Source organism: Trifolium pratense, linkage group LG2, assembly GCF_020283565.1.
Source record: "Trifolium pratense cultivar HEN17-A07 linkage group LG2, ARS_RC_1.1, whole genome shotgun sequence".
NCBI classification, from domain to species: Eukaryota; Viridiplantae; Streptophyta; class Magnoliopsida; order Fabales; family Fabaceae; genus Trifolium; species Trifolium pratense.
The window spans coordinates 65,263,689-65,291,050 of NC_060060.1; the positions used below are offsets into that span (position 1 = coordinate 65,263,689).

At 31.0% G+C, this 27,362-nt stretch overlaps 2 protein-coding genes and 1 pseudogene across 2 annotated transcripts; all 3 read left to right on the forward strand.

Moving 5' to 3' along the window:
• Positions 1-2,978: 2,978 nt before the first annotated feature.
• On the forward strand, positions 2,979-3,672 carry LOC123909072. Its single transcript, XM_045959846.1, has one exon. It carries the CDS (start codon positions 3,188-3,190, stop codon positions 3,563-3,565), a length of 378 nt encoding a protein of 125 aa, XP_045815802.1. The 5' UTR covers positions 2,979-3,187; the 3' UTR covers positions 3,566-3,672.
• A 1,955-nt stretch (positions 3,673-5,627) lies between these two features.
• Positions 5,628-7,281, forward strand: LOC123905452 (annotated as a pseudogene).
• A 12,106-nt stretch (positions 7,282-19,387) lies between these two features.
• LOC123908941 (probable transcriptional regulator RABBIT EARS) lies at positions 19,388-20,668 on the forward strand. The gene has a single exon (XM_045959688.1). It carries the CDS (start codon positions 19,444-19,446, stop codon positions 20,209-20,211), a length of 768 nt encoding a protein of 255 aa, XP_045815644.1. The 5' UTR covers positions 19,388-19,443; the 3' UTR covers positions 20,212-20,668.
• The last annotated feature ends 6,694 nt before the right edge of the window (positions 20,669-27,362 follow it).

The following is a 27,362-nucleotide window of genomic DNA, read 5'->3' on the forward strand; positions in this document are numbered from 1 at the left end:
TATAAGAAACTTGGACTTAAATGACATCATGCGCTAAAGTTGCTCTAATCTTTTCAAATCATTAGTGTATGGCATTTTAATGTAGACATCTTCCTCAAGATGACCGTTGGAATGTTGATTATTTCAAATCAAGTTGGTGGATTTTTCACTTGATTCCAAATCAAGCATAATCTGCTATGAACTTTTCTCTCTTGATCCCTCGTTTCTTTTCTACCACTGAATCTTCATTTTTATTCTCGGAGGTACTGCGGTTTATACAAATCGAAAGAATTTGGCTAATTCCAGTGAAACAATGAAATTTTCGGTAACAACGTATCGAAATCTATGACATTTCGGTTCGCAAGTACCGAAACAATTATTTCGGTAAACTTCTGTCGAAATGGCATAATTCCAGCGACCCAATGAAATTTTTGGTAACAACGTACCGAAATCTAGGACATTTCGGTTCGTAGGTACCGAGCAAGCTGACATTCGGCTTCGATGAATATGAACCGAAATTTTTTAACAAAAATATTTCAAACCACAAAAACAAAATAAAATTTTTGGATATAAAAAAAATCGGGGTCGGGAGAGAAAAGTTCATATGCTCTATGTTACAGTAACTAATTTCGAAACAATCAAAATGAAATACGGTGGTGGTAATACAATGAACTCGTAAAGTTTACGTGTCAAAAAAGTGTAGTAAACAATTAAAAAAAATCTACAATACCTAACTTTCTCCATGTCCCACTGGTTCCTCAACAACTAACCATACTCTCCTATGACAGAGAAGCCACGGATTCTTGAGTAGGGATGTTAATGTTAATAAATATCAATACAGGCTAATAATATGATATTAACGCTCATTTCATCGAATAAATAGATATTCGTTTTTTTTTATAAGCATAAATAGATATTCATATTTGCTCTATATTCGTGTGGTTATATGTTAAGCGGAGATATTCACGGATATTTATATAGATAATAATTTATTTTTCCTAAAAAAAGATTGAATTATTTTTTATCTAATAATTAACTAAAATTTCATCATCTTCTTTTACATAAGCCAAAAAATTATTAACACATAATATTCATTCTTTTTACCAAAACATAATAATATTCATACATTTTCTTTAAAAGAAAATAATATCCATAAATTTAATTTTTAATTCTAACCAAAACAAAATTCATCACAAAATTATATTGAATTTAAAAGGCCCTTATATATTTAATAACTAAAAATATTCAAATGGTTTTTTATTTCATTTTATTAACGGTTAATATACTCGCGAGTGCCACGACCATTAAACTTGTATCTTTATCATGTAACGTTCATTTTATATGTAAATATTTATTATTTAACTATCCATCTTGTGTCTATGACAATTTTTATTCGTGGACCCTTACAAATACGGGTTTCTTTGACATCACTATTTTTTCTTATTCTTGACTCATTAAGTTAGGTCGAAATAGACTTTGTCAAGCATGAGCTTGAAATATCAAAAAATTGAAGGTCTGAGCCTGACATGTGGCCTACAAAGGCTTATTTTTTAGGCTTGAGTCTGACCTTTTTAAAACCATACATGACCTATTAGTCTGTTTAAAAGCCTATTTCACGTGAACATATTTAAATAAATAATTATATGTATTTTTAAATATATTAATGAACCAATAAATTAATGAGATCAAGTCTCATACGTCCTAGCTCAACTGACAAAAATGTCGAAATTGTTAGGCTGGACTTCGTGGCCCGGGTTCGAACCATGTATCTCACAATTATATGTGAGTTTAATTTCAGTAAATTACCACTTCATCTAAAAATAATAACAAGATTAAACTTTCTTTTGATATTTAACATGATATTTTAGAGAATTTGACCATATGTGACATCATATTCCAAGTTTAGTTTATAATAAGATATTTATACATGTGAAAAATTAATGTAGATTAATAAACTTAAACGACTGAGAAAAAAGTTGATAGATTTATAATTTAATCAAAGTACAAATTTTAATATATAATAATAATAATTATTATTATTATTATTATAAAAATATTATTCATATTTACTTAAATAAACCGACCTAGTAGGTCTAAAAGGTATTTTTAATTGTCTCGGATCTGACCTTTTTGGCTAAATAGACTCATAAAAAATATTTATCTACTCTATTTAAAGAAATAGACTAAACTATAAGCCCCTTTAATTTGGATTAGGGGTGCTCGCGATGCGGTTTGGTTCGATTTTGTGCATAAAAGTCATCCTAACCGCGAGATAAAAATGCATGCGGTTTGGTTTGGTTCGATTGGTTTTTAAAAAATCATCCAAATCAAACGAAACCAAACCAATGTGGTTAGGATTGGTTCGATTTGTGCGATTTGTCACGATATAAAAAATATGATAATATTTCCAACTTGTTACAGAATAAACATAGAAAAATTTAATTTATTTTATTATTTATATAATACAGTATGCATATACAGAAATTGCATATACATAATAACTTATTTTTTATATCAACATTATAGATCTAGATCGCCTGAAATGATATGTTTTGACAACCTTCTGTTTTATGGACTCAATTTGGGTTGATTGCTAATAGTTGATAGAGCTAAGTTAAGTATTGCGGTTTGGTTTGATTTTCTGAAATGAAAACCGCAAACCAAACCAAATCATACGATTTAGAAGAAAAGTGATCCGTGCTATTAAAATAAAATGCGATTTTTTACAGTTTTGATTTGAATTGGTTCGATTTACGATTTTACTTTTGGATTTGTTCGGATATGATCACCTCGTGTAGGACGCCCTACCCAATGGCAACCTTACTTTTGAAGTTGAATCTGACTTTAACAACTCCTGACGCGTCCCACGCACCTCCCTAAGAGCGTAGCCTTCCTCTTACTCTGTTTTGCAGTCCAAAAGATCCTTTCACACCAACGGCTACTTCTCATTACAAAATGCAACGCGACAATTATATACACTTCCAAACTAACCTTTTCTTTCCTTTATCGTCACCCAAATTATTATTAAATTCATTTAAGATAAACATAAATACAATATTCTACGTTTATTTTATACATTTTAAGTGTTCTACCAAGTTCAAGAGCCACCACCCAACAACAACATAGATTTATTCTTTCATTCATCCTCTTCAACTATTTTCCTAAAAAAAAAACCACAACCTCTTACCTACCTAATTGCATTTTACACATGGATTGTTTGGTGATGCCAGTTTCATTAATTCGTCGAAGATCCACCACAGGTTCAAGGTTTGGTTATAAGCCACTAACCAATGATGGTTTGTTGGATCATCAAGATTCCGACAACCGCGTCACGGTGGTTGTCGGAAAAAACAAGAAAGTGTTCCTTGTAGACCCTAATATATTACAAGAAAATCCATTTCAGGTTTTGATGAATATCTCTATGAAGAAGGATCCATCAAGTCATCATCATCATGATCATCATGAGAGAGTTATCTTTGTGGATGTTGATGATATTTTGTTTGAGCACATGTTATGGCTTATGAACAATGATACATCTTCTTTGTTTCAGCTTAATTTGAAGGATATTGTTGATTTCTATATGTAATCTTCTAAATTACAGAGTATTATAGTTTTTCCCAAAAACAGAGGTACTATGTTAATTTTACAATTTTTTGTTCATATTTCATTGTTACATAATAAACCTTAGGTAAAATTATATATTATATTCAAATGATTGTTGATTTTATTTTAGATCTTTCTTATTCAATTTCTATTTTGTTTGCACTCAAATTAATTGATCCATCTAATGTAATTTTAATTTTAATAGAAAAAAAGGAGGTGTTTCATTGTTGATGGAAATATAATAATAAGATTAACTAATAAGTTTATGTGTAGATATAAAGTTAACCAATTTATTTATTTAGGATTTTACTTTTTTTATTTTAGGTGAAAACTACTCTAAAGAGTAAAATCAATTTCTTCATGACTCTGGATGTATAGCTGTTTGGCCAAGTTTTCTTTCTGTCTTAGGTGGATTAGTCGGTGATGGAAAATGACACTTTTTTTAACACGTCTTATATGGAGTACTTATAGAACTTATAAGCTGTTTTGAGTTGGGCCAAAGACCACTCTGTTAGTGGAATAATGCCACTATGAAATTTCTCATACATTTTCTGAAATGACCAAACTAATTCTCTCGCTTTCTAGGATGTGAGCATTTTTCGCGTTCTATGTAGCGAGTCACAATATTTTATATTCAAACTCAATGTTTGCATGACAAAAAGAGTTTGCATTATAGAAAGCGAACTGAGTTCGTATCCTAGAATACGAACTCTTTTTTCATGATATTTTTTATTTAAGAGGCGCAGACGTTGTGTTTGAGTAAAAAATATTATTACTCGCTACTTAAAATATGAATTGAAATTCAGTTTGTTACGTAAAATGCAAACCAAAACACAGTTCGCTATTTAGAATGCGATAGTTTAACACAGTCGATAAAATAAATCAACAAATTTAATTTGATTAATTGAGACAATAAAAGAATTGTGGCTATAATGGCAAGAAATAAATACGTTGGCTGCATTATGATAATCGTTTGCTATGACAATTCTGGAAAGAAATAAATCAGTTTCAGTTTAAATAAAAGGATTCGATCAAAACGCAAGAAATAAATAAATAATTTATGGTTGTATAAAAAAAATAAAAATTTATCTAATATTATATATAAAGACCATACATGAGTCTTGGTGCGAACTTTACATAATATCAACAATACTCTTGATATTTTAGTAGCAACAAAAAAAATTTATTAACAAACTCACCATAACGTAAGACAAAAATAAAAAACTTTTATTAACAAACTGATCATACATAAGATAAATTTTTTCTTTTTTTTACATAAGTTAGACACAGACAGCGCTAGTGTGGTTTATAATGGCAATTGTGGCTATATATGTTGGCTGTATTATGACGTTTAAAAGCAATTATTACGAATTTAAATAACAATTATTTTTGTATGGATATTAGTCTCTAATTTAAATAGCAATAATAATGTCAATTTATATTTGTTTTTATGTGTATAATTTACTTCATTATTTGGTGTATCAGTTTTACTTTTACTATATATGTACCTGTAATGTAATGTAATATCTCAATATTAATATAATAATTTAATCTTTTATATTATAAGTTTGTATACACAAGCAAATCTTAAACCCTAATTTGTTTTTCCTGTTTTCCCTCCATTTTATCTTGCAATTTTTATTAAAAAATAATACAATTTTGTCTTGACAAGGATTCGAACCCACAACCCTTCGGTGCAAGACAATATTTCCAACCACTATGGCAAGTATACCAATTGTGATTAAAATTATGTGCAATAATTGATAAGCATCATCAATTTTAAAAGTATATCATATCAAAATTATTGTTGACTATATTATTCATCACGAAATATTTTTATGTCTTTACTGATCAATGATTTTTTTTCTACCGGATCATAAATTTAGAGAATAATTATCATGTGAGATTTGGAAAGTTATTAACACGTGTGATTTGGAAAGTTATTATCAAACTCAATTATGTTAAATCAATTTTTTTTTTGCAACACAACCATAGTCATGTCACTAATCACATTCATTATTTTTTATTTTAACATTGCAGATTTAATATTAATCGATGATCAATTGATACAATATGCACTAGCAGATATTGAGATGATGTTACGTAGTTGTGAGAAGAGTTTAAAAGATTATCCTCCAATGCCTAGAGCAACCACATCATTAGTTCCTGATATACAAAATAGTTTAATACACGACGAATTGAATTATAACATACAATCATTAGTTGGGGAACATGTTAGATTGATGTCAACTATGACTTCAGAGCAACGTAAAGTATATTACACAATCATGACAAGAGTTAACGAAAACAAACCTGGTGTGTTTTTTCTTTATGGTTATGGCGATACAGGGAAGACATTTATCTGGAGGGCCATGTCAGCCGCATTACGCTCAAAAGGTGAGATAGTTTTAACAGTTGCCTCAAGTGGGAACGCTGCATTGCTTATACCTGGCGGTAGAACAACACATTCAAGGTTTTCTATTCCTCTAAATGTCGACGAGTTTTCAACATGTACCATAGTTCCTAAAAGCCCTTTGGCGTTATTAATACAAAAAGCAAAGCTCATTATATGGGATGAAGCACCAATGATGCACAAACACTGTTTCGAAGCTGTTGATCGAACTTTAAAAGATATTCTCAAGTCTATCGATGAAAAAAATAAACACATTCCCTTCGGTGGAAAAGTTGTTGTTTTTGGCAGAGATTTTAGACAAATTCTACCATTAATACCAAAAGGTACAAGGCCAGAAGTTGTTCATGCTACTATTAATTCTTGGGTTCTTTGGAATTTTTGTGAAGTTTTAACATTGAGTAAAAACATGATGCTTCTCGGTGGTGCTTCGAGTGCAGACGTTGAACAAAGAAATTTGTTTTCTGAATGGGTTTTGGGTGTTGGCGATGGAGAAATTGGATATGACAACGACGATGAATTAGAACTTGACATTCCATCAGATTTATTGATTCCAAATTCAGGTGATCCTCTTGCTTCTATCATTGAAAGCACATATCCCCAACTTTTACAAAACATGAACGATATAACGTATTTTCAAAATAGAGCTATACTAGCTCCTAAAAATTCAATAGTCGACACAATAAATGATTATATGTTGGATTTAATTCCTGGTGAAGAAAAAACATATTTGAGTTATGAATCATTGATACTCCACTCACACAAAATATAGACAGTCAAACAGTGGATGATGTTCATACTCCCGAATTTTTGAACAGATTTCTACGTCGGAACTTCCAAATCACAAGTTGAGACTTAAAGTTGGAGTTCGAGTTATGCTATTAAGGAATTTGAATAAAAAATTAGGATTATGCAATAGAACAAGACTTATTATTACGAGATTGGGAAAACGTGCTCTTGAAGGAAAAATTATTTCATGAAGTAATATTGGTGATCAGGTTTTCATGCCTAGATTTTCTCTGACACCATCTGACGTGAGAATTCCTTTTAAATTTCAACGGAGACAATTTTCTATAATGATTTCTTTTGCGAAGACTATTAATAAGAGTCGGGGACAATCTTTAAAGCATGTTGGGATATATCTTCCGTCGCCAGTGTTTTCACATGATCAATTGTATGTTGCAATTTCAAGAGTTACTTCTAGAAAAAGATTAAAAATATTGATCATCGATGATGACGGTGAAGATACGACTAAGACTTCGAATGTGGTCTATAAGGAAGTCTTCCGTAATATAACATAATTTTCTTTGTATGAATATTTATCCAAAATTATTGTTGAACTATCGTTTAATGTTACTCAACTTTTTTCATATACCTTAAATTATTGAAATTATCATATCTTATTTAATCATTACATATCTTACACCTAATCAGACCAGTGCACCGCAAGGGTCGATGTTCTATTTCATAGTATTACTGCCTTATAAGATGAAGGTGATAAAAAAAAATTATTTTTGTTAACCAGTTCAAATATATGTACATGTAATCTCTCAATATTAATATAATTTAATTCATAGTATTACTGCCTTATAAGATGAAGGTGATAAAAAAAAAAAATTGTGAACCAGTTTGCATCCTAGAACGTGAACTGTGGTTTTTCAATTTTTTGCAATTTTCCACATTCGCGACGTAGCATGCAAACAATGGTGTTTTCGTTTTGCTATTTCCTACACTCGCTTCCTAATAAGTAATAAGTAGCGAGAGGATAAATTGGAAGTATCCGGAGGGGCGCATGTCTGGGGATGTGAGAAGTAGAACTCGTATATTGAACGTGTAAGGGGACTACAGCCTTAGCAAATTTGGTGATCTTATCAGCACCACATGTCCAATTAAAAAGGTGTATCAAATATTCATTATATTCACTTTATGAACAACTTAGACATTTCCTTCTAACCAACTCACTATATATTTGAAGATATGATCGTCTCCAACCCTTTGTGATCCTGTCAAACCACCATAATCAGCAAATAGTTAATAACAATATTCAATAAATCTAGACATCAACATAAAAAAGCAGCAATTATCTTACTTAATAGGAGATTGAGAAGGCGATACTTCAATATTTTTATTTTTGTTAGGACAATTTCGTGTATCATGATCAGTTTGACGACAACCTGGAACATGATAATAACAAGACTTTTTTGCAAGTTGCAACTTCAACACCTCCTTTAGGCCTTGACCTTTTTGGTCTACGTACCTTTCGTTTTTGAACCAGCCTTGATCACGCCGAATTGAAAATCCATTTTTTCGAGTAAATACAGAGTAAAATTCATAAGCCTCATCATCATTGTTAAATATTTGTCCTTCAAAAGGATCACACTCATCAACGGTATTTGCTTGAGGCAAGGGTTCTTGTTGTTGAGGCAAAATCCATTTTAGTATTTTAATGACAACAAACCTTATGGAATAAATGTTAAGTTTTATGAATGGTGATCTACTGATGTTTGCACTTGAGTTTTTGTTGAAAGATAGGTAATGACAAAAGTGGACAAGCTAGAAGCCACTCATATCAACAAGTGCATTTTATATACTCAAACAATGAAAGAATCGGAGTAGCATCAGATGATCATAACAATAGCATCACAAGCTTCATGAAGATTTTTAAAGGATGTTGTTTGAATCATAAGAGGCATCATTTGAAGATTCAAACAAGAAAGCAAGTTTCATGGTTAATAGTCTTCCTCATCACCACAAGGTTCACAATGAGTATTAAAGATTCAAGGAAGAATATGAAGATCATAGTTGATGGAAATACTTGCATCACGAGCTACAAAAGAACATATTTGATGTTATCATGTCAAAGCTCACATTGAGTTTTGTTACATGCTTTGAGGATTTACTACTACAATTAACATCAATGAAAATGATGCATATGTTGAAGATCTTCAAAACCTACTCAAAGTTTCATCTTAGCTTCTCAAGACAAGAATGATCTAAGAATGATTTTCCATGAATTTACAAAGGAGCTTATGCACCACAAGGCATAAAAGTTTCAATCATTGTCTAAGCTAGAAAATGATAATCCTCATGATGATTACTCCCACGCCTCCACTAAAAGCATCTCAAAGTACTCAATAAACAAGCAACAATGTGTGCAAAACATCAAGAGGAATTGTGGAAAGTTTTGCAGCAACATGAAGATCTCTCTATAAGAAAATCTTAAGTTACTGTTTCAAGAATGATCTGAGAACATTCTTAACAGACAGACTGCACTTTTGAATATAAGCACGTTTTGGATTAAGTGCTTTCTGATTTTATAAGTCAACTTTGGACAAAACAAATAAGCACTTTACAAAGGAAATATGGATCAAATCTCTACAGAAGATAATCTCTTTTGAGATCAACAACATTTGGTGGAATTTTAAGTATATGCTTTCCTATTCATAATTCATGCAAAGGATTATGCGTTTGATCTTTCATGATCTTTTATGGTATTGATCAACCAATTGAAATATCGGATCATATATCATAGGCCAATCAGATTGCAACAACACTCTTTGAACTATGAGTTGTATTGTACTTGAGAAGAAACATTCTTCAATGCAAGTGTCATAACAAGTACACTTTTGTCCTACATGCTTTGATACTTTTCCAGCTGGTTTATTCCCAAGCTAAACCTATTTCTAAAGTGTCTTTAAGCCTACTGAACAGCTACACATCACAAAGGAAATAGAGATGAAGCTTCATCACATTTGCTGATACAGTCAAGACTGGTTCAAGACTGATTCAAGAACGTTCCTGCACACAGTTTTGCAAAACCATCTCCAACTGTCATGAGTCCTTTTACCGAGGTTCCAAACGGCTATATCTGACCTCTGACATTGGAAGGATGCAGGAAACAACTCATTTGTACTTGCTTACAGCTCACACATATTTGGCTCTTGTGGATCAAAGCAAAATGAAGTTCAAGACTGTTCCAAGACTGAACAGAGAACCTGTCAAATATGCAGAAGCTGTCTGCTGCTTGTGGAGCACTGAGTAACAGCTCTTTTTTGCCCTCTAACTGATATACTTGAAGGCCAAGCTTCAACCTCAAGCAAGCATCTATAAAAGGCAAGCAAATCCAAGAGAAAGAGCAAGAGTTCAAGCTACAAATCATCAATTACTTGTTTTTGTCTACAAGTCCTAAAGCTCTTCTTTCATCACTCAAACTCAGGCACTTCATTCACATCATACTTCTGAGTTTGAGTGTTTCTATTTGCTTCTCAAACAACCTTTGAGTTTCTACAAGCAAATTTCTCAAGAGACCACTTTTCAACATAACCCACTTTTAAGTGGTTATATCTTTGTCTCTCAATTTTACCACTCACACTCCAGCTCTATATCAACCTATTGGATCACAATATTACTGAGCGTATTGAGTGTATTTTGTATAAGCTTCTCAAACTAGTTTTGAGTTTGTGTATAAGCTTGGATCCAGAACAACTTCCTCTGTAAAAGAAGATGGCTCAAGTCAATACGTAACTATTGATTGAGTGACACCTTTGTAAGGCTGAGGTAGATCAAGCTTGTAGGGATTAGAAGTTTTTTGATCTTGGTTTAGATCAAAGAAGATTTGTATTTGAGATCGGTAGCATCTCAAGATCATAGTGAAAAACTCACAGGCGTGGGACTGGACTAGCCCAAGATTTGGGTGAACCGGTATAATCTTTGTGTGTGAATCTCTCTAACCTTTAACTCTTTATTTTCTGTAAACACACATCACACGAAACACTTCATTTACAATTACTTTGAAATTCTCACGCAGCTGAGATTGTTCTAAGAACAATTTGATTCTTAATTCACTAACATTTATTCAACTATACACTTGAGATCAATTTAAGAGATTGCAGGATTAATTTTTAAAAGGGTCACAATTCAAACCCTCCCTTTCTTGTGACTATTTCTTCCACTTCACTTGTTGTGGCTCTTGAAAGGTAAAAGCATTTTCATATTCATTATCTTCACATACAGAAGGGTAATCTTTAAAAAACTCCAAAGGCCAATCACAAACATCGTCTCTTACTTCCGATTTCATATCAACCCCCAATTAAATTCTAAATATTCATATTTGAAAAATAATAATTGTTACCAGCCATAAGTAGAAATTGACTAAACTTTATTAATACAAGAACAAGTATAAGAGGTAGTTGTTCAAGTGAAGCAATACAAACCCCTATGTGCTACTTTTACTATATAAGTTTTTGATGCACCATAATTTCAATATCGATCTTTAACTAGTCAAATACTAGTAATTTCAATCATTTCTGAATATTTCATTTCAACAAGGATATTCATTCATATCTAACTTACTTCACATATACGTGCTTAGATAAATCCAAAATTATCCCATTTTTTGCTAAAATTTGCCAATTAAATTAAATGATGATCATAGTTTATAGATGTCGCGGAATAAGAAAATTCATGATGATCATTATGTTAGACCTGTACATATTGTCTAGCATGCATCTCAACAAGTAGATGAGGTGTTATACGAGGTAGTTAAGGAAGTAGTTAGGTGGCTTTGCAAAGGGTTTGAGAACTTTGTGCATTTGTAGCAGAGTTGTGGGGAGATTTTGAATGATTGACATATGTAAAGAGAATGAGGTTCATGGCTATTGAGCTTAATATAGATTTTGTTGTAGTGGTTCAAGTGATAAAGACAAGTCGTATGAAGTGGGAAGTTCGTATCGCGAATCAAATCAATGTGTAGATGCGTTGACAAATATATTTTGGTAGCTGATGTAATGAGGATCACATCACTATCTTGATTTCAGTGTAATTTTCTTTCTTTCTTTTTCCTTTGGGTTTGAGTCCTCTATTTTATAAAAAATAAAAACTTCTTTTTTAAAACATCTTAATGTATATGAAGATCATATCTATCTTAAAATATTTATTCTCCCATTCTGATATTAGGAAGAATAATTTATGAAAATATCTATCAACAAACTCAAACTCAGTTGTAAACAAATTGCAAACTCTTACTTCATCAAAAATAGAAATATTTCCTTTTATTTATATGTCATTTTCAAAGCCAATAAAATATTAGCCATTGTTTTGTAAATAATATACATTTTGATCTTACCATATCTGAGTCGACCTTGTTCGGTGGTGCTCCTCTTCAGCTCTCGTGAGTGGAGGGAAGTTTTGTACCTGCAGGTGCTCCGACACTCAAGTCAGAAATAGAGCAAAAGTTTTAAGAAAGAGTAGGACGTACCTGACTCCTCTACATGAGAGGAGTATATATAGCCCCACACTGGGTTAATATCAATGCTATTAAGCGGCTGAGGAGCCATGATGTCCATTGTCGGCTGTTACGGAAGGCAAGGTTTCCTTGACCGTTGAGGAGAGACATGTGATCTTGAACCTTCAACATTTGAGCCGTGCTCGACGTTATGAGGAGGAAGATCTCCTCAGCTTTTGGGCTTGAGGCCAAGTCCATAACACTTTTATTATTTATTGTAGACAAAATAGATGAAATGAGGTGATAAATTATTAAATATATTATTAAAAATGACAAATAATTCTATCTAAAGTACAAAATTTATTAACTTTTATGTGTAAACTTTAAAACAACGAAGATGGAAGAAATTGTAGTATCTATCTTTCGATGATTTTTATTTAAATATCTTCATGATGTATTGAAAAATTAAAGACCACAAAGGTTCAAATCAAATGCAAATTGATAAGAAATATAACAAAGAATTACATCTGTCCACACCTCATATTTATTAGTTATTTAATTAAGAGCATGCTTGCATTTCAAAAAAAAAATGCTTGCCTAAAAGGTGGGTCAACTGATAGAAACTAATACAACCATGATTTGATATTGGGCCAAACTGTTTTAAATAGCCAAGCCCACATAGCCTAGAAAAGCAAAAAACATAACTATTTATCAAGACTTATCTAATATCACATTAAAAATATTGAGTATGACAAATCATATCATATTTATTTTAATTGAGACGTTAATTGGACACAGTTGATATCGTATGTTGGACGCCATGTATTTTTTTTAATAAGAAAGATTTATTTGTGACTTGTGAGTACTGTAAAAGGTGCTCAAAACTCATTACAAAATTAAGTGTCATACTCTTTGAAGGCATTGTAATTAATGAACAATTCTACCAATCAAAATATATGAAAGTTTTCTTCTACCCTCACAGTTAACAAACCAAAACCAAGACCATGAATTCTTTTGATGTTAATACCACATGTTGTGACAAAGTGGGGTTGAATTAAGTCTCACATTACTTAAAAAAGTGGAGGTTGAACATTTTATAAATTAAACAACCCATAAACTTAATGTCTTAAGATTTTTGGTAAAATTGTAGTTGTCTAACTCACTTGTATAGTTGCTCTAATTTCAATGTGGTCCTTCAGCTGCCCCTCGTGACTCAACGGTGATATCAGAGTTGAATCTAAAGTTTCTCTGACAAAGGTGGTCAGGTGGTGTGACCCGTTGTATGCGCCCAAAGACGGTGAGATTGTTGTGGCAAATGTGAGGTGAGTTAAGTCCTACATTGCTTAGAAAAGTGGAGGTTGAACACTTTACAAGTGAGATGACCCATAAACCTATGACTTAATATTTTGGATAAAATTGTGGCATTCAACTCACTTGTATGTTCACGCTTTTTTTTTTATACATATTTTTCCCTTTTTATATGCAGACACCGTATGAAATTGAAAATATTATCCCCGTGAATTTGACTTAATTGATAAAGATATCACATTATATATACAAGAAACGAAATTCAAACTCAAACACTTCACTTATTCACATTATCTATATGACTCAAATTTGTGTCCAATTAAAAATCATTTACTGTAAGTTGTTTTAATTAAATCTAAACATGTCACTAGATTTGAGACAATGAAAAATTAATTGAATTTGATTTGAAGTTAAATCCAGGGATTAATATAAATAAAGAGTAACAACACTTACTATAAGTTCTTAGTTAGTAAGGACTATATGTCTGATTAATTATATTTTAATCAATAAAAATTAAAAACAAGAAGCTTAACATATATATTAAGCCCGCAATGAATTAACTGTAATGTCTGTCTGTGAATTTGGTGGCATGTAATAGTTGGATTGTCGACATAAACAATGATACATAGTATATACAAGAACGTAAGAAGGATGTGTTTCTTTCTTTGGTTTGTTCGTATAAAGGCGAATATAGCTATGTCTTCATAACTAGTATAGCTATATATGTCTTATGTCTTATATGAAATGAATTAAATTATTAATTAATATATATTGAGTGATTAATTTGCCTCTGCTGCAGGGGCCTATGGATACTGACAACAAGAAACTAACACAATAGAGTATTAGAGACCTACTTTAACTAGCTAGCATTCTCTAAACATAATATGACAACTATTTTTTGTACTCAGCTGCAAATTTCACATATACCGGCTATAATTACTTATTGCTTTCTTAATTTTATTGTATATTATAGGGAATGTGAAAATATATACTAATATATATCATACTTAGAATATATATATTCTTAGAAATGGATATTGGGCCTAACTCATCCTTACAAAACCGGCTTGTAAGGTGAGGATTGCCTCTAGTATATAAACACTTAGTCAGGCCATCTCGCAACCGATGTGGGACTTCTTAACACACCCCCTCGCGTCCAGCGCTATTGGGCTTGGTACGCGGATATAAATGGTAGGTGGCCCGATATCGGGTGGCCCAACGGATCTTGGAGAGGCTCTGATACCATGTCAAATAACCGATTATCCCAAAAGCTTAAGCTGTTAGGAAAGGCCACATCAATGGTTTTTATATTATTTCTAACACGCCCCCTCACGCAAGAGCCCACTTGGGCTTGAAGCGTGGATAATGCATAGGCCCACCTACCATATGCTTTTTTTTAAATTCCACTTTTTAATTAGAAAGTGAGGGGAGCGGGGATCGAACTCTAGACCACTTAGTCATAGAGGCTCTGATACCATGTCAAATAACCGATTATCCCAAAAGCTTAAGCTGTTAGAAAAGGCCACATCAATGGTTTTTATATTATTTCTAACATATATATTGAAGATTAGTTTAGATGAGATATATAGTTCAGATTTTTTTCAGTTTAATCATAGATCATATATACCCATTACAAAAGATAATCTTACTGTCCATTATGATCATATTTAGCTCACGAGATTAATTGCTTCTTAGCTTAATTAACATCACTTGACTATGATATGGATGATTAGGAAGAAGTAAAAGTGAAATCTAATAAGGATATGAATGTTAAATGCAATTGATGGATATTTGTATTAAATTATCTTCTTGAAAGTGTTTTTTAGATAAATCTTTATGGTTTTCGTGTACTTTTTATGAGTGGATAATGAAACCCTTTACATAAAGTTTATTGAACTCTGATTGAAAAATTTAGGGTAAATAGGGTTTTATCCCCCTATAAAATATGAGAATTTTGCATTACCCCCTGTAAAATAAAAAGTTGTGATTCCCCCCTCGTAATATTAAGATTCTTTGTTTTATCCCCCTGAATAGACAACATGGATTTGGAATCTTAATTTTGCTGACATGGCAACCATACGTGGCTTTTTTTTTTACACATGGCTTTTTTTACTGTTTTTATTTATTTAATTTTTATTTTGCCACATATTGAGCTATGTCATTTAAAAAAATAAAAAATAAAAAACAAAAAAGGGGAAAAACAAACAGCAAGAAACATCAACAATCTTTACCACTCTTATGGGAAGAACAAACAACAACAACCCATTCTTTCATTCAATTAAAAAAAAAATCAAAACAACAACAAACTTCATCTTCAATCTTAAATTTCATCTCATCAATTCAATCTCAAACCCATAAATCCAAAACCATAAAAAACTCATAAGTTTCTCAAAACATAAAATCTCACGGTTCATTCTCCACCACCAGCCACCACCACTGTCGTCGTCCATCTCTCTTTCCCACCAATTGCATCTATCTTCCTTGCAGCATCACTCTCACTAATTTCCGCCGATTTTCAGATCTGAATTTTGTTGTTTGTTGATTTTCCAAAAAATTAAAATTAAATCAGAATTAATGATGTTTGGAGAACATGTGTTGTTGTTATTTTTCTTGAACTTGTAATTGCTAACCCAACTCATATCCTTCACCAAGATCAAAGGAATGAACACGTGAGAGGTAGAGACCAGAAAGGAGAGGGATGAAGGAGTTGATTATGTTAGGGTTGTTGTTGGTGGTGGTGGTTATGGAGGAGGTGGAGGAAGAGTTTGAATTGGAGGAACTGTAGAGATGATGATTTTATTTTATTTTTTCAATTTAGGGATTTGAGATGAAAGTTGCTTCCTGAGATTTGATATGAAAGTTATTTTTTGGAAGAAAAAAAATTGTGGGATTTGAGATGAAGATTTTTTTAATTTTTTTTATTTTAAATAACAATGATTTGGAATAATTATAATAATAAAAATAAATAAAAATTCTAAGAAAATCCACATATGCATGCCACATCATAAAAAAAAAAAATTCCATGTCTAGTTGGCGAATTAGGGGGTAATTGAATGAATCTTTATATTACAGGGGGGTAATCACAAAATATTTTTTTGCAGGGGAGTAATGCAAAATTCGCCCATTTTGCAGGGGGTAAAACCCTATTTACCCAAAAATTTATTTTAATCACTTGAGTATAATATTTTGATTATTATAATTCAAAGAAGAGTTTGTCTAATATGAATTCAGTCTAATTAAAATGAATTAATCATACTATTTATAGTAAATTTGTATCCTTCATTTCTATTATTATAATTTTTTTACTATAAATAATAAAGATCTATTTAAAACTATTTTTTAGAGATTCATATTTAATTATAGACATACATACCCTTCAAAGAAAACAAACATAAAAGGAAAGAAAACACCACACACTAGTTCCTCTAGATACAATCTAGGTGTGGTCCTAACATGTGCCCACTCAGTCTCATAAAATAAACAATGTATTTGTATCACGACTTGAATTAGATTGAGTTAATTTATTTATTTTTTTCTAAACCATCACCTTAATATGCTCCACCACTGCTCCACAGTATCAGAAATCAATTTTGAGCATTAAATCAAAAGCCAAATTGAAAGGAGTACCTGCTAGGGTGGTTTTGACCGTAGAGACTCTCTTTGATTTTATTGACCGTCGTTGAAATTTACTTCTTTCTGTACATAGGGCCGACCTATATCCATGTATCGGGTGTGTGACATCACATCTCAAATTTTTTAGGCTAATTTGAGGTCTTAAAATTTTGAAGCCCTATAATAATAAATATATATGTAAAATTTTAATGTTAATAAAATATCTAATTAATGTATATCAATAATAGTTTAGTGGTATCCTTTAGTGTTTTTGACTGCAAGGTCATTTGGTTCAATCCCTATAATGTTTTTTTTTCTTTCATGATTTTAGTTCTAGTCATTTTAATCATTGATTATAACGTCTCTTTTTTATGTTATATAGATGTTAATTATTTTTTTTAATATATTTTTTGTTATTTACAGTTTAAATCTAAAAATGATATTTTTAACTTTTTCTTACATTTTTTGTTAGGAACAATTTTTAAAATTCAAACAAAGCCTCTAAATAGTCGGAGACGGTTTGTCCGTACATACCATTGTGCAAAGCTTACATCATGATGATGACTTTGTGGAGCTAATTCTTCCAAGGAAATATCAATGCATCATCACATGGTGCATAGAAGGTTATCTACTATACCCGTGTTAGGGTTTCTAATCTCAAATCTGTATCATATTTAGTGATTAATTTTAGACAGTTTTACTTGAAAGACCATGTCGCTATTGCTTGCAGGGAGTTGAGGGTACACAAATCTCTCTCCGTATTGACAGTCAATTATTCGCCAATTTTCATTGAATAAGTTTTTAGGAATCATTTTAGATTTCCTAATTTTAAATTCTCTTAGAACTTTTTGTCTTTTTTTTTTAAGGTTAGGTTTGCCCCCCGCCCTTTTGTACTTTTTGTTCCCTTCTTATATATATATCATGTCCTAGCAAATATTTTAATATAATTTAATTTAGTGATCATTCTTAAAAATCTTAAAATCAATATATCTTTATAATGCATACCTGCTAAATTAAAATAGACACAACTGTATTTCAATTTGTATTGTAGTGCAGGCTTCAATTTTATGTATTTCTTCTCAAATGTCAAAATTAAGGATATACGGTCAACATAGATTGGTTCAATTGTTAAAGCTTCTTTTCCAGTAATTTTCATTTTATATTTTGAAATTAAAAGTAGTTTCTATTTTGAAAGTTGATGCCCAAATCATTTCATCGATTGAATCAGCAATTGATTGAAGATGATCTTTCAATATAAACTAAATAAACACGGCAACAAGACGGGAAATCAAACAACGTCGTACCAAGACGACGACCAACACAGCGCCACACTCAGACGAATAAATCACAAATACAAAAGAAAACAACTAAAAGACTCAATTGTGAAAATCACTTATTTAGGTTAAAAGAAAGGAAAAAAGATACATGGATGATTTTAGGCTAAAAATGACCTAAAATCACCCCTAGGAGTGGAGCAAGAAAAGAACTCAAAAGAAAAAATTAGGGCCGGCGTGGGGAGGTGTTTTCATCATCATTTCATTTTGAAATAAATAAAACATTATTAACTTTAATCCTTTAACTTCTTTAACCCTTTAAGTGTATTTGGATGAGAGAATATTGTAGAATAATGTATTTTTTGAGAGAGTTCAAATTTTTCTTTGTAAAATTTACAAAGAAAAATTTAAATTCCTTCAATAAATCTCATTACCTCACAATATATTTCCTCATGCAAAATGAGTAAGACAAAAAAACAAATAGACAAATTAATAAAAAAAAAAAAACACAAGTAAATCAAATCTAGTGGTTTCTATATACGTTTTATCTTATTGAATTTATTAAAAATTAAAAAGAGGGGAAGAACATTAAGGATTAAAAAAACAATTGATGTGCCTGCCTGATTATATATAATTTCAATGGCGTAGATGCCAAAGGAAAAAAATTGTCTCTATTAAGCCAGCTAGTTTTATATGCTAATAATTAACTATATATAACTTAGTATAATTAACTATATTAAGTTAGCTATAGCTAGGAACAAGTATACTTTTATTGACTATTATTAGTAAAATAATATGTAGTGTCAATCTCAATATGTCCCAACTGCTATCTATCTTGCTTACTTAGAATTTATTAAATTGGTGATACATTCGATTTGATGTTTTAAAGCTTGACTTTGTCTTGACCTCAAATATTAATTATAATAACAATCTCCCCTATTTAACCAATTATTTTTATCTACAAAATTTCATATCCAACCCCCCCATCACCAATATCTATCTATCTTTCTATCTTAAATGTCAGTGACAGTACCATGGCTACAGATATTGGCCTTCTTTCCAATATGACTCAGATCCAAAAATCTTCACAATCACAATCTCAACAACATCAACCAAACCCTAACTCCAACACAACCATAGCCTCACAATCACCATCAACTTGGATGTGGAACCCTAAACATCACCAACACCAACAAAATGATGAAGAAGAAGATGAAGATTCATGGGAGGTAAGAGCTTTTGCTGAAGATACAAGGAACATCATGAACACAACATGGCCACCAAGATCTTACTCTTGTACTTTTTGTAGAAGAGAGTTCAGGTCAGCACAGGCTCTCGGCGGTCACATGAATGTTCACCGCAGAGACCGTGCTCGCCTGCATCAAAATCAACCACCATTAAATTCCTCTCATCATCATCCTTCGTATATCCCTCCTCAAGAACTTGTTGCAAATGCTGGATTGTGCTTTCTTTACCATTTACCAAACCCTAATAGTAATAATGTTATTGCTTCTTCTTTCAATGGTTCTAATGGAGAATCTCCTTCAACTCTTCTTTCTATTTCATCATCAACATCTTATCCACCAAATAATTTGATGATGCAAATGCAAATGCAAACTTGTTCTCCTCCTCCATCTTTTAATTTTCAGGCTAATTCAGCTAGGAATATGATCAATCATAGCATTTCTTCTTTTTCTAGCAAAGTGGATCAACAAACTGCTATTTGCACCTCCATAGATGATAATAATGGTCATGGAATTGAAGAGCTTGATCTTGAGCTTCGATTGGGAAACAAGCCATGAAAAAGCTAAAGCTAGCTACATAGCATAGATATAGATGGATATTTATATTTGATGCTTTGAACCATATATATGGTGGTTAATTAATTTTAGTGTGTATTATGAAAATTAAATTCTTAACTCCAACAAAGTACTCTTATATTAATTTGTTCTTTCTTTAATTTGAGATTTTGTGGAAGAAAGTGTACTGTAATTTGTTGGGGTTCTAGGGGTTTCAATAAATTTTAATTAATTTCTTTGGTTGAATAATTGATTTCATTATAATTAGTGTGTATCGTGAATATGAAGGTGAAGATGGAGGAGAAATTAGTTTCTAATTTGGGGAAGGAATGGGAAAGGAGGAGAGGGGAGAAATTAAGGATAGGCACCAAATGTATAACTTTTCATAGAAAAAAAAAAAAAGAAAAATGTAAGTTGGTATTAATTATTTTTTTTAAAGGAAAAAAGATTAGGGTTTTGAATAAGACACTGAAAAAAGTTGCAGTGAAGTGTCATTTTCTGTTTTAGTGTTGTCTAAGTACACACACATTAATATGTTTCTAGGCATACATTTCCGTGGGGATTATTATTATTTTCAACTTTTTACCTAAATAAATAAAATGAAATTGTTTACTGTTCACACCCATTTTTACACAAAACTACAAATATGCCATTTTGTTTATTTTAGTACTTTCTTATTTAGGTTTCTATTTTTGACGACATTTGGTTTAGTATTTCTTCTTTTGGTTTTATTGTTGATGTATGTATTTTTATGGGTGTGTGTGTAATAGAAATGGCAAAAAATGTGTTGATGTATACAAGTCATAAAAATTTAGTATAGAAATGCAATATTTCGGCAAACAAATAATGTAATCCTTGGAGTATTGTATGATTTGCCTCCATATGTATGTATATATTTCGTTTTCAAAGCGATGTTATTTATGATTTTTTGGGATATAGGAAGAGATAAGAGATGATTGCCTAGCATGGACTATATATATAACAATAACAATGTTATAAAAGAAGAAAAATGTTAATTTGTACAAGATCAGTTTACAAAAATCACCATAGAATTTTTTTTATCAAATCACCATAGAAATAATATAATCGCCTTAGAAATAATATAAATGTTGGCTGCTTGTAATTGAAAGAGAGTATATATATTAATATTTGATCCTATTTTGACATAAATTTATGAAGAAGAAAAAAAAAAAAGTCATTTTGACATATACCGAATATAATTGAATTCTAGACATCCTAAACCGACCAAAGCAAAAGATAATTAGAAATAGGTTCAATTGAAAAAAGTATAACAGAACAAATAAAAATCAATTAGAGCCAAGTCAGTTCGACCTAGATAATATACTATCGTGCCAAACATAGGACATGTTACGCCATCCACTCGTACAACCTATAAGAATGACTCAAGATCTTGCTAATAAATCAATTTTATGAAGAAAAATTTATTTTTTCGACCAATTATATCTTACCTAAAATAGGTTCAATTGAAAAAAAAAAAAGAAAACAAATAAAGATCAATCAGAGCCAAGTCAGTTCGACCTAGATAACCTCACAAGCTGCTATTGTGCCAAACATAGTAAATGTTATGTCATCTGTTAAATATGCTTGGATCTCAACCCCAAAAGCTAGCTCAAAGAGTGAGGTTGCCCTCACATATTTATACACTTCACATCCCGGAAACCTAAGCAATGTGGGACTTCAAACAATATCCAACAACACAACAACATATTCAACACCCACCCTCACGCCTAGCGTGGTCCTGGGTCAAATGCCCACATTGCAGTCCTTAACCCGGCTCTGATACCATGTTAAATATGTTTGGATCTCATCCCCAAAAGCTAGCTCAAAGGGTGAGGTTGCCCTCACATATTTATACACTTAATCGCCCGGGAACCTAAGCAATGTGGGACTTCATACAAACTCCAACAACACAACAACATATTCAACACCCACCCTCACGCCTAGCGTGGTCCTGGGTCAAATGCCCACATTGCAGTCCTTAACCCGGCTCTGATACCATGTTAAATATGCTTGGATCTCATCCCCAAAAGCTAGCTCAAAGGGTGAGGTTGCCCTCACATATTTATACACTTCACATCCCGAAAACCTAAGCAATGTGGGACTTCAAACAATATCCAACAACACAACAACATATTCAACACCATCCACTCATACAACATACAAGAATGAATCTTGCTAATAAGTCACTTTTATGAAGAAACTTTTATTTTTTCGACCAATAACATTTTACCTAAAATTTCAATTCATTTCGTGACTTTCATATAAACTATACAGTTCAAATGTCACCCTACTAGAACCAAACCAAGTCTAGATCTAGCTCCTCAACAAGCCCCCCTAAAATAACATACAAACTAGTAATTTAACAAAAAAAATAATAATAACAAATAATATTATATATAATAACCAAAAAGAAAGAAAAAAAATATTGAATTACAAATATATTATACTCCTATATTAATATAAAAAATGAAAAAAGAACAAGAAAAAACTACAGTGTACTTATGCATATAAATTATAATACAAGTACGTTATTTTACAATAGTAAATAAACTTGTGTAAAAACAATAGTAAATAGTGATGATGAATAAAAAAAAAACTACAGTGTACTTATGCAAGTGATCATAAACGCATAAAGGTACAGTACTAGTAATACAAACACCAATACAGAAACGATCCCCCAGCTACAACTTTTAATACCTATATAAAAAAAAGTTCATAACTTATAAATAATTATGTACATGTATAATAATTACCAAAAGCAATCTAAATCCAATGGAAATTGAAGTAGTAGAAAATGTTGAAATAGCGATTAAAATTTAATCAGTGACAAAAAAAAATGTAAAGAACATGTAGTAAACTTTTTTCATGCAAATTTAAATATGTCTGTTTTCAAATATGTTAAACGAGATTAGAAGTGGTCCTCTAATTAGGTGATGCTTGTTTTGGTATTTTTATCAGTGTTCTGCTTATATACGACGTTTTTGTTTTTGTAGTTCCTCGAGCTTGTACCGATCTCTGTTCATTTTTTACAGAGACCTGATTATTAATAATATTACATTTGTCGTTAAAAAAACAAACTAATTCTATGGGACTATTAATATGGACCAATTTAAATGTGGACTCTCCTACTTTTAGTAAGTTTAAATAAAAAATTTTACAGTAATAAAATAGAATTTTTGTTTTCAATGTTTTATCATACAACAAAATTATTTTTTATTAAAAAAAGTAATTCACATTTGGACCACTTTTGAGAGGTTCATATAATAGACACCATATTTTCTTTTACTCCTTTTGTGTTTAATTATAAGACTTTTTTGTAGTTTGTTCCTTTTTTTTAAAAAGAAAAAAAGAAAAAAAATTTCCTGAACATTTGTTTGTTCTTATGTATAGGATATTTTAATTCTATAATTTGTTAGATATAAATCGGATACATAAGTTATTTAATAAATTTTAAATGATTTTTTTGTAACATAGAGTGAAGGTTTTTTTTTAAAAAATATTTCTCATATTAGAACCGTTTAACATAGATTTGGTCCAAAGATGAATCCTCCTATAGAAAATTTTAATAAAATATGACTTTCATACTTTTATTTTTTATTATTATAAAATTTAATTTTTTTACGTTCTGTGAGTTTGGCTCAGCTGGTAGAGATATCGCATTATATGTGCAGGAGTCCGGGTTCGAACTCGGGACACTCCACTTATTTACCTTTAAGATGAATTTTCTAGTCACTAGACTACTTGACAAAAAAAAATTAGTTTTTAACTAAAAATAGTAAAGATTGAACCACATGTAGACCATTTTTAAGATATAGGAGTACGTATATATTAATACTACTAATTAATTTGTTATGAAATAGGAGTACGTATATTAATACTACTAATTAATTTATAGGAGTAGTAACCAAAAAAATTTTGTTATGAAATACTAGTATGAAAAGACAACATATAATGCACAGAAAATGACAATTTAGTAATATTCATGCAAATTATATACATTATTGCAAGGTAATAAAATTTGACCTACTGTCCAAATTTAAAATAGGCATTTTCTCTCTTTTTAAACTATTTTAAATTCGGACTTTTATTTTTTTTACCACCAGTATCTGATCTACTGGACCGCCTAATAGGGTTCGGAGATCAGTTTTGACATCAAGTGATTTTAATCTCCTCTCGATCACAGTTGCGGGGATCGAACTGTGGTCCTTCCTATCAAGTCCAGTACTGGACCAACTAATCAATTAGACAAATCTTTCGTGAGTACAAGACTGCGTACAATCGAAATTCGGGACTCAAGGAGGCTTAGGAAACAAACCATTGGGTATTAATGCTAAAGAAACAAAGGGGAAGCAGGGAGTAATAGAGGTTGTCTGAGACTGTGTCTTCACTGTAAAATCTGAGCTTAAGGAGCCGCAAAAAATGAGTAGAATGCGTAAACAACAAGTATATATATGTTTCTTATTCTTTTTGGTACATGTATATGTTTCTTATTCAGCATGTTTTGCTCATAGCTGAATTAATTAATGACCCTTTTCTTCATGCAATACAACTCTGGTGGAGTATAGTACAATTTATTTTCTCAAATTATTATTATAGTATAATATTTACCAAATCTTATACCCTATATATTGGCACTATATATTTATGTCTACTAATACTATTTATTTACTATTTATTTATGGCAAATGCTAAATAGTGCCTCAGGGGCACTTGTTAAGGATTTAAATTTAAAAAGTTTTCCTTGAAAATAGTGTAGTCAATACAACAAAAATTTATATTTTGATGTTTTCCATGCACAACTTTTATTTTATTTCTTCTTTTGATTCCTTAACTAGTGCCCCGGGGGCACTGGTAAGCAAGACCCTTTATTTATTTATTGTGTATACCCCAGCCACACCCTCTCCTGAAAAGTAAATAAACACACAACACAACACACATGAATGTCACTGAAACAACCTAGCTAACACACTTAATTATGTCGTGAATAATTAGTTCAATATAATTAATTAACATGATTTTGGAAATTAATTAATATATAATATGTGACATTAATTAAATGAGTACTAGTATGTCAGTCGTTACAACAAAACAGGGGACCCGAGGAACATGTATAATGTATTTTTGCTAGAAGTAATTAATTACTGTAGCAGAAGCAGTACTGGTTTGGAAAATAAAATTAATCACTAGTCACTACTAATACTCATACATAGCTTTCTCATTTCATTGCAAATTTAATATTTTTTTCGTACACAGTGGTCCCTAACTCCTAACCAAAAACATATCCCCGAATTTAACGTGACTAGTCCTTTTTTATTTTCAAAGGTCAATTTATTATGTCACTTGAATTATCTATATAATATAATATAATATAATATCAATGTCAATTCATTCTTCTTAGAGTTATAATTCATGTTCAACAACCATCAAGTTATTATGCCAATTTCAGTAATTAATCAGCACTAAACTATTATCATATCACCCATCCCTGATCAAAACGCAGGCCCACAACCCTCCCTGATCACCAAAGAATAAGAGTCACCATGATACAACACTCTAACGGTTTCGATATAAAAAAGATTGCACCTCCCATTCATATAAAGGGCAGGAGTGTGTAAAATTTTTGGCCAAAATACCACCTCAAAAAAAAAAAGTTTCACTCTATCAATCAGATATTCATTAGATGATGTTTCCCGACCCAACCTATTAAGTCGTTTTGGGAAATTCAGATTGACCAAATAACAACATGTCAAATTAACAACCACCCTAAGTGAGTCCTCCTACCCACACCCAACTCAAAGCAAAGCTCGAACGAAATTCGTTTCACCTCATGTATTATATCGAGTCTTAACTCATTTTAAAAATCGGCTTATAAAATGATAAGTGTCATTTTTAATAAAAAAGAGTTTTAGACTATATCTCTTTTCTATTGAATTTGATACGCGGACATAAATAATGGTGATAACATATTATTAAGTATTTATATTTAGTCTAACTTATCATTTCAAATTGACTTAAAAGGTGATGTGTATCACTTTATAAACTCAATTTAAACCATATGTGAGAATTTTGTTTTTTCCAATAAATATCGCATTCAATATATATATATTATCGAATCTATTCGAATGTTACTCAAAATGCTGAATGTGAGAGATTGAACGATCTAGAGTCTCATTTTCTTTTTTTACTAAACAATATTGATTTAAATTGGTATAGTATAATATATGGGTAGAGATGGTTCCAACTATTTGGAAGTCCGACTTCGAATGTTAAAAATATATAGACCCCTTAATAAAAAAGATGCAAATTTTTTAAAAGAACAATCCGATCCTTATTTAAATTGTAAATAATATTAATAACATAAAAAATAGTCATCATTGTAACTAACATACAAAGTATTCATATTCTAATATAAAACAACCCTCCCTTCTAGCAATATAGAAGTAAACACATCGATCAAATTTTCATTGTATTTTTTTTTTTTTCACTTTGTATTTTTTCTGAATCCCAGCCACTTTGAGTTGGACATTTCAAATTATTTTTTGACAAATACATATTCAAAAAATATTGGACCTTTCTATTTTACTTTTTTTTAATCAATCTTTTCATATTTTTTAGAGATCTACTACCATTCTTTTTAGGCTCCAAAAAATAGAGATCGGGCTATATAGCACACTTTGCACATGTTTATGGTAGACTTTGTACATCAAATTTAAACCAAACATCTTGAAATAAAAAAACTTATAACATTCAAATTAGTATAAAACAACAAAATACCTACTCTTAGAATTGAGAGTTGGACCTAATTCAATTCTACAAAACTAACTTGAAATGAGATTATGGAAAGACTCTGATACCATCTTAAAATTGAGAGTTAGACCTAATTCAACCCTATAAAATCGGTTTGTAAAGTGATGATTATTTCTACTTTATAAACTCATGTTTATGCAATCTTACATCTGATGTGGGACTTCTTAACACTTACAAATAATATGACAAACCAACCTTCCGGTGAATGAATAAGAGAGAACTTATAGAAAAAGTAAATCTTATCTAGAGTGAGTATGGAGCTGCCTTTTTGTCACCGTTTCAGATTTTATATTTATGTTTTTAGTTTGCTCTTTGTGGTTACCTCT

Excerpts from the sequence above, each read along its gene's own strand:
- LOC123908941 (XM_045959688.1), top strand. The coding sequence starts at position 19,444 with ATGGCTACAGATATTGGCCTTCTTTCCAATATGACTCAGATCCAAAAA.
- LOC123909072 (XM_045959846.1), top strand. The coding sequence starts at position 3,188 with ATGGATTGTTTGGTGATGCCAGTTTCATTAATTCGTCGAAGATCCACC.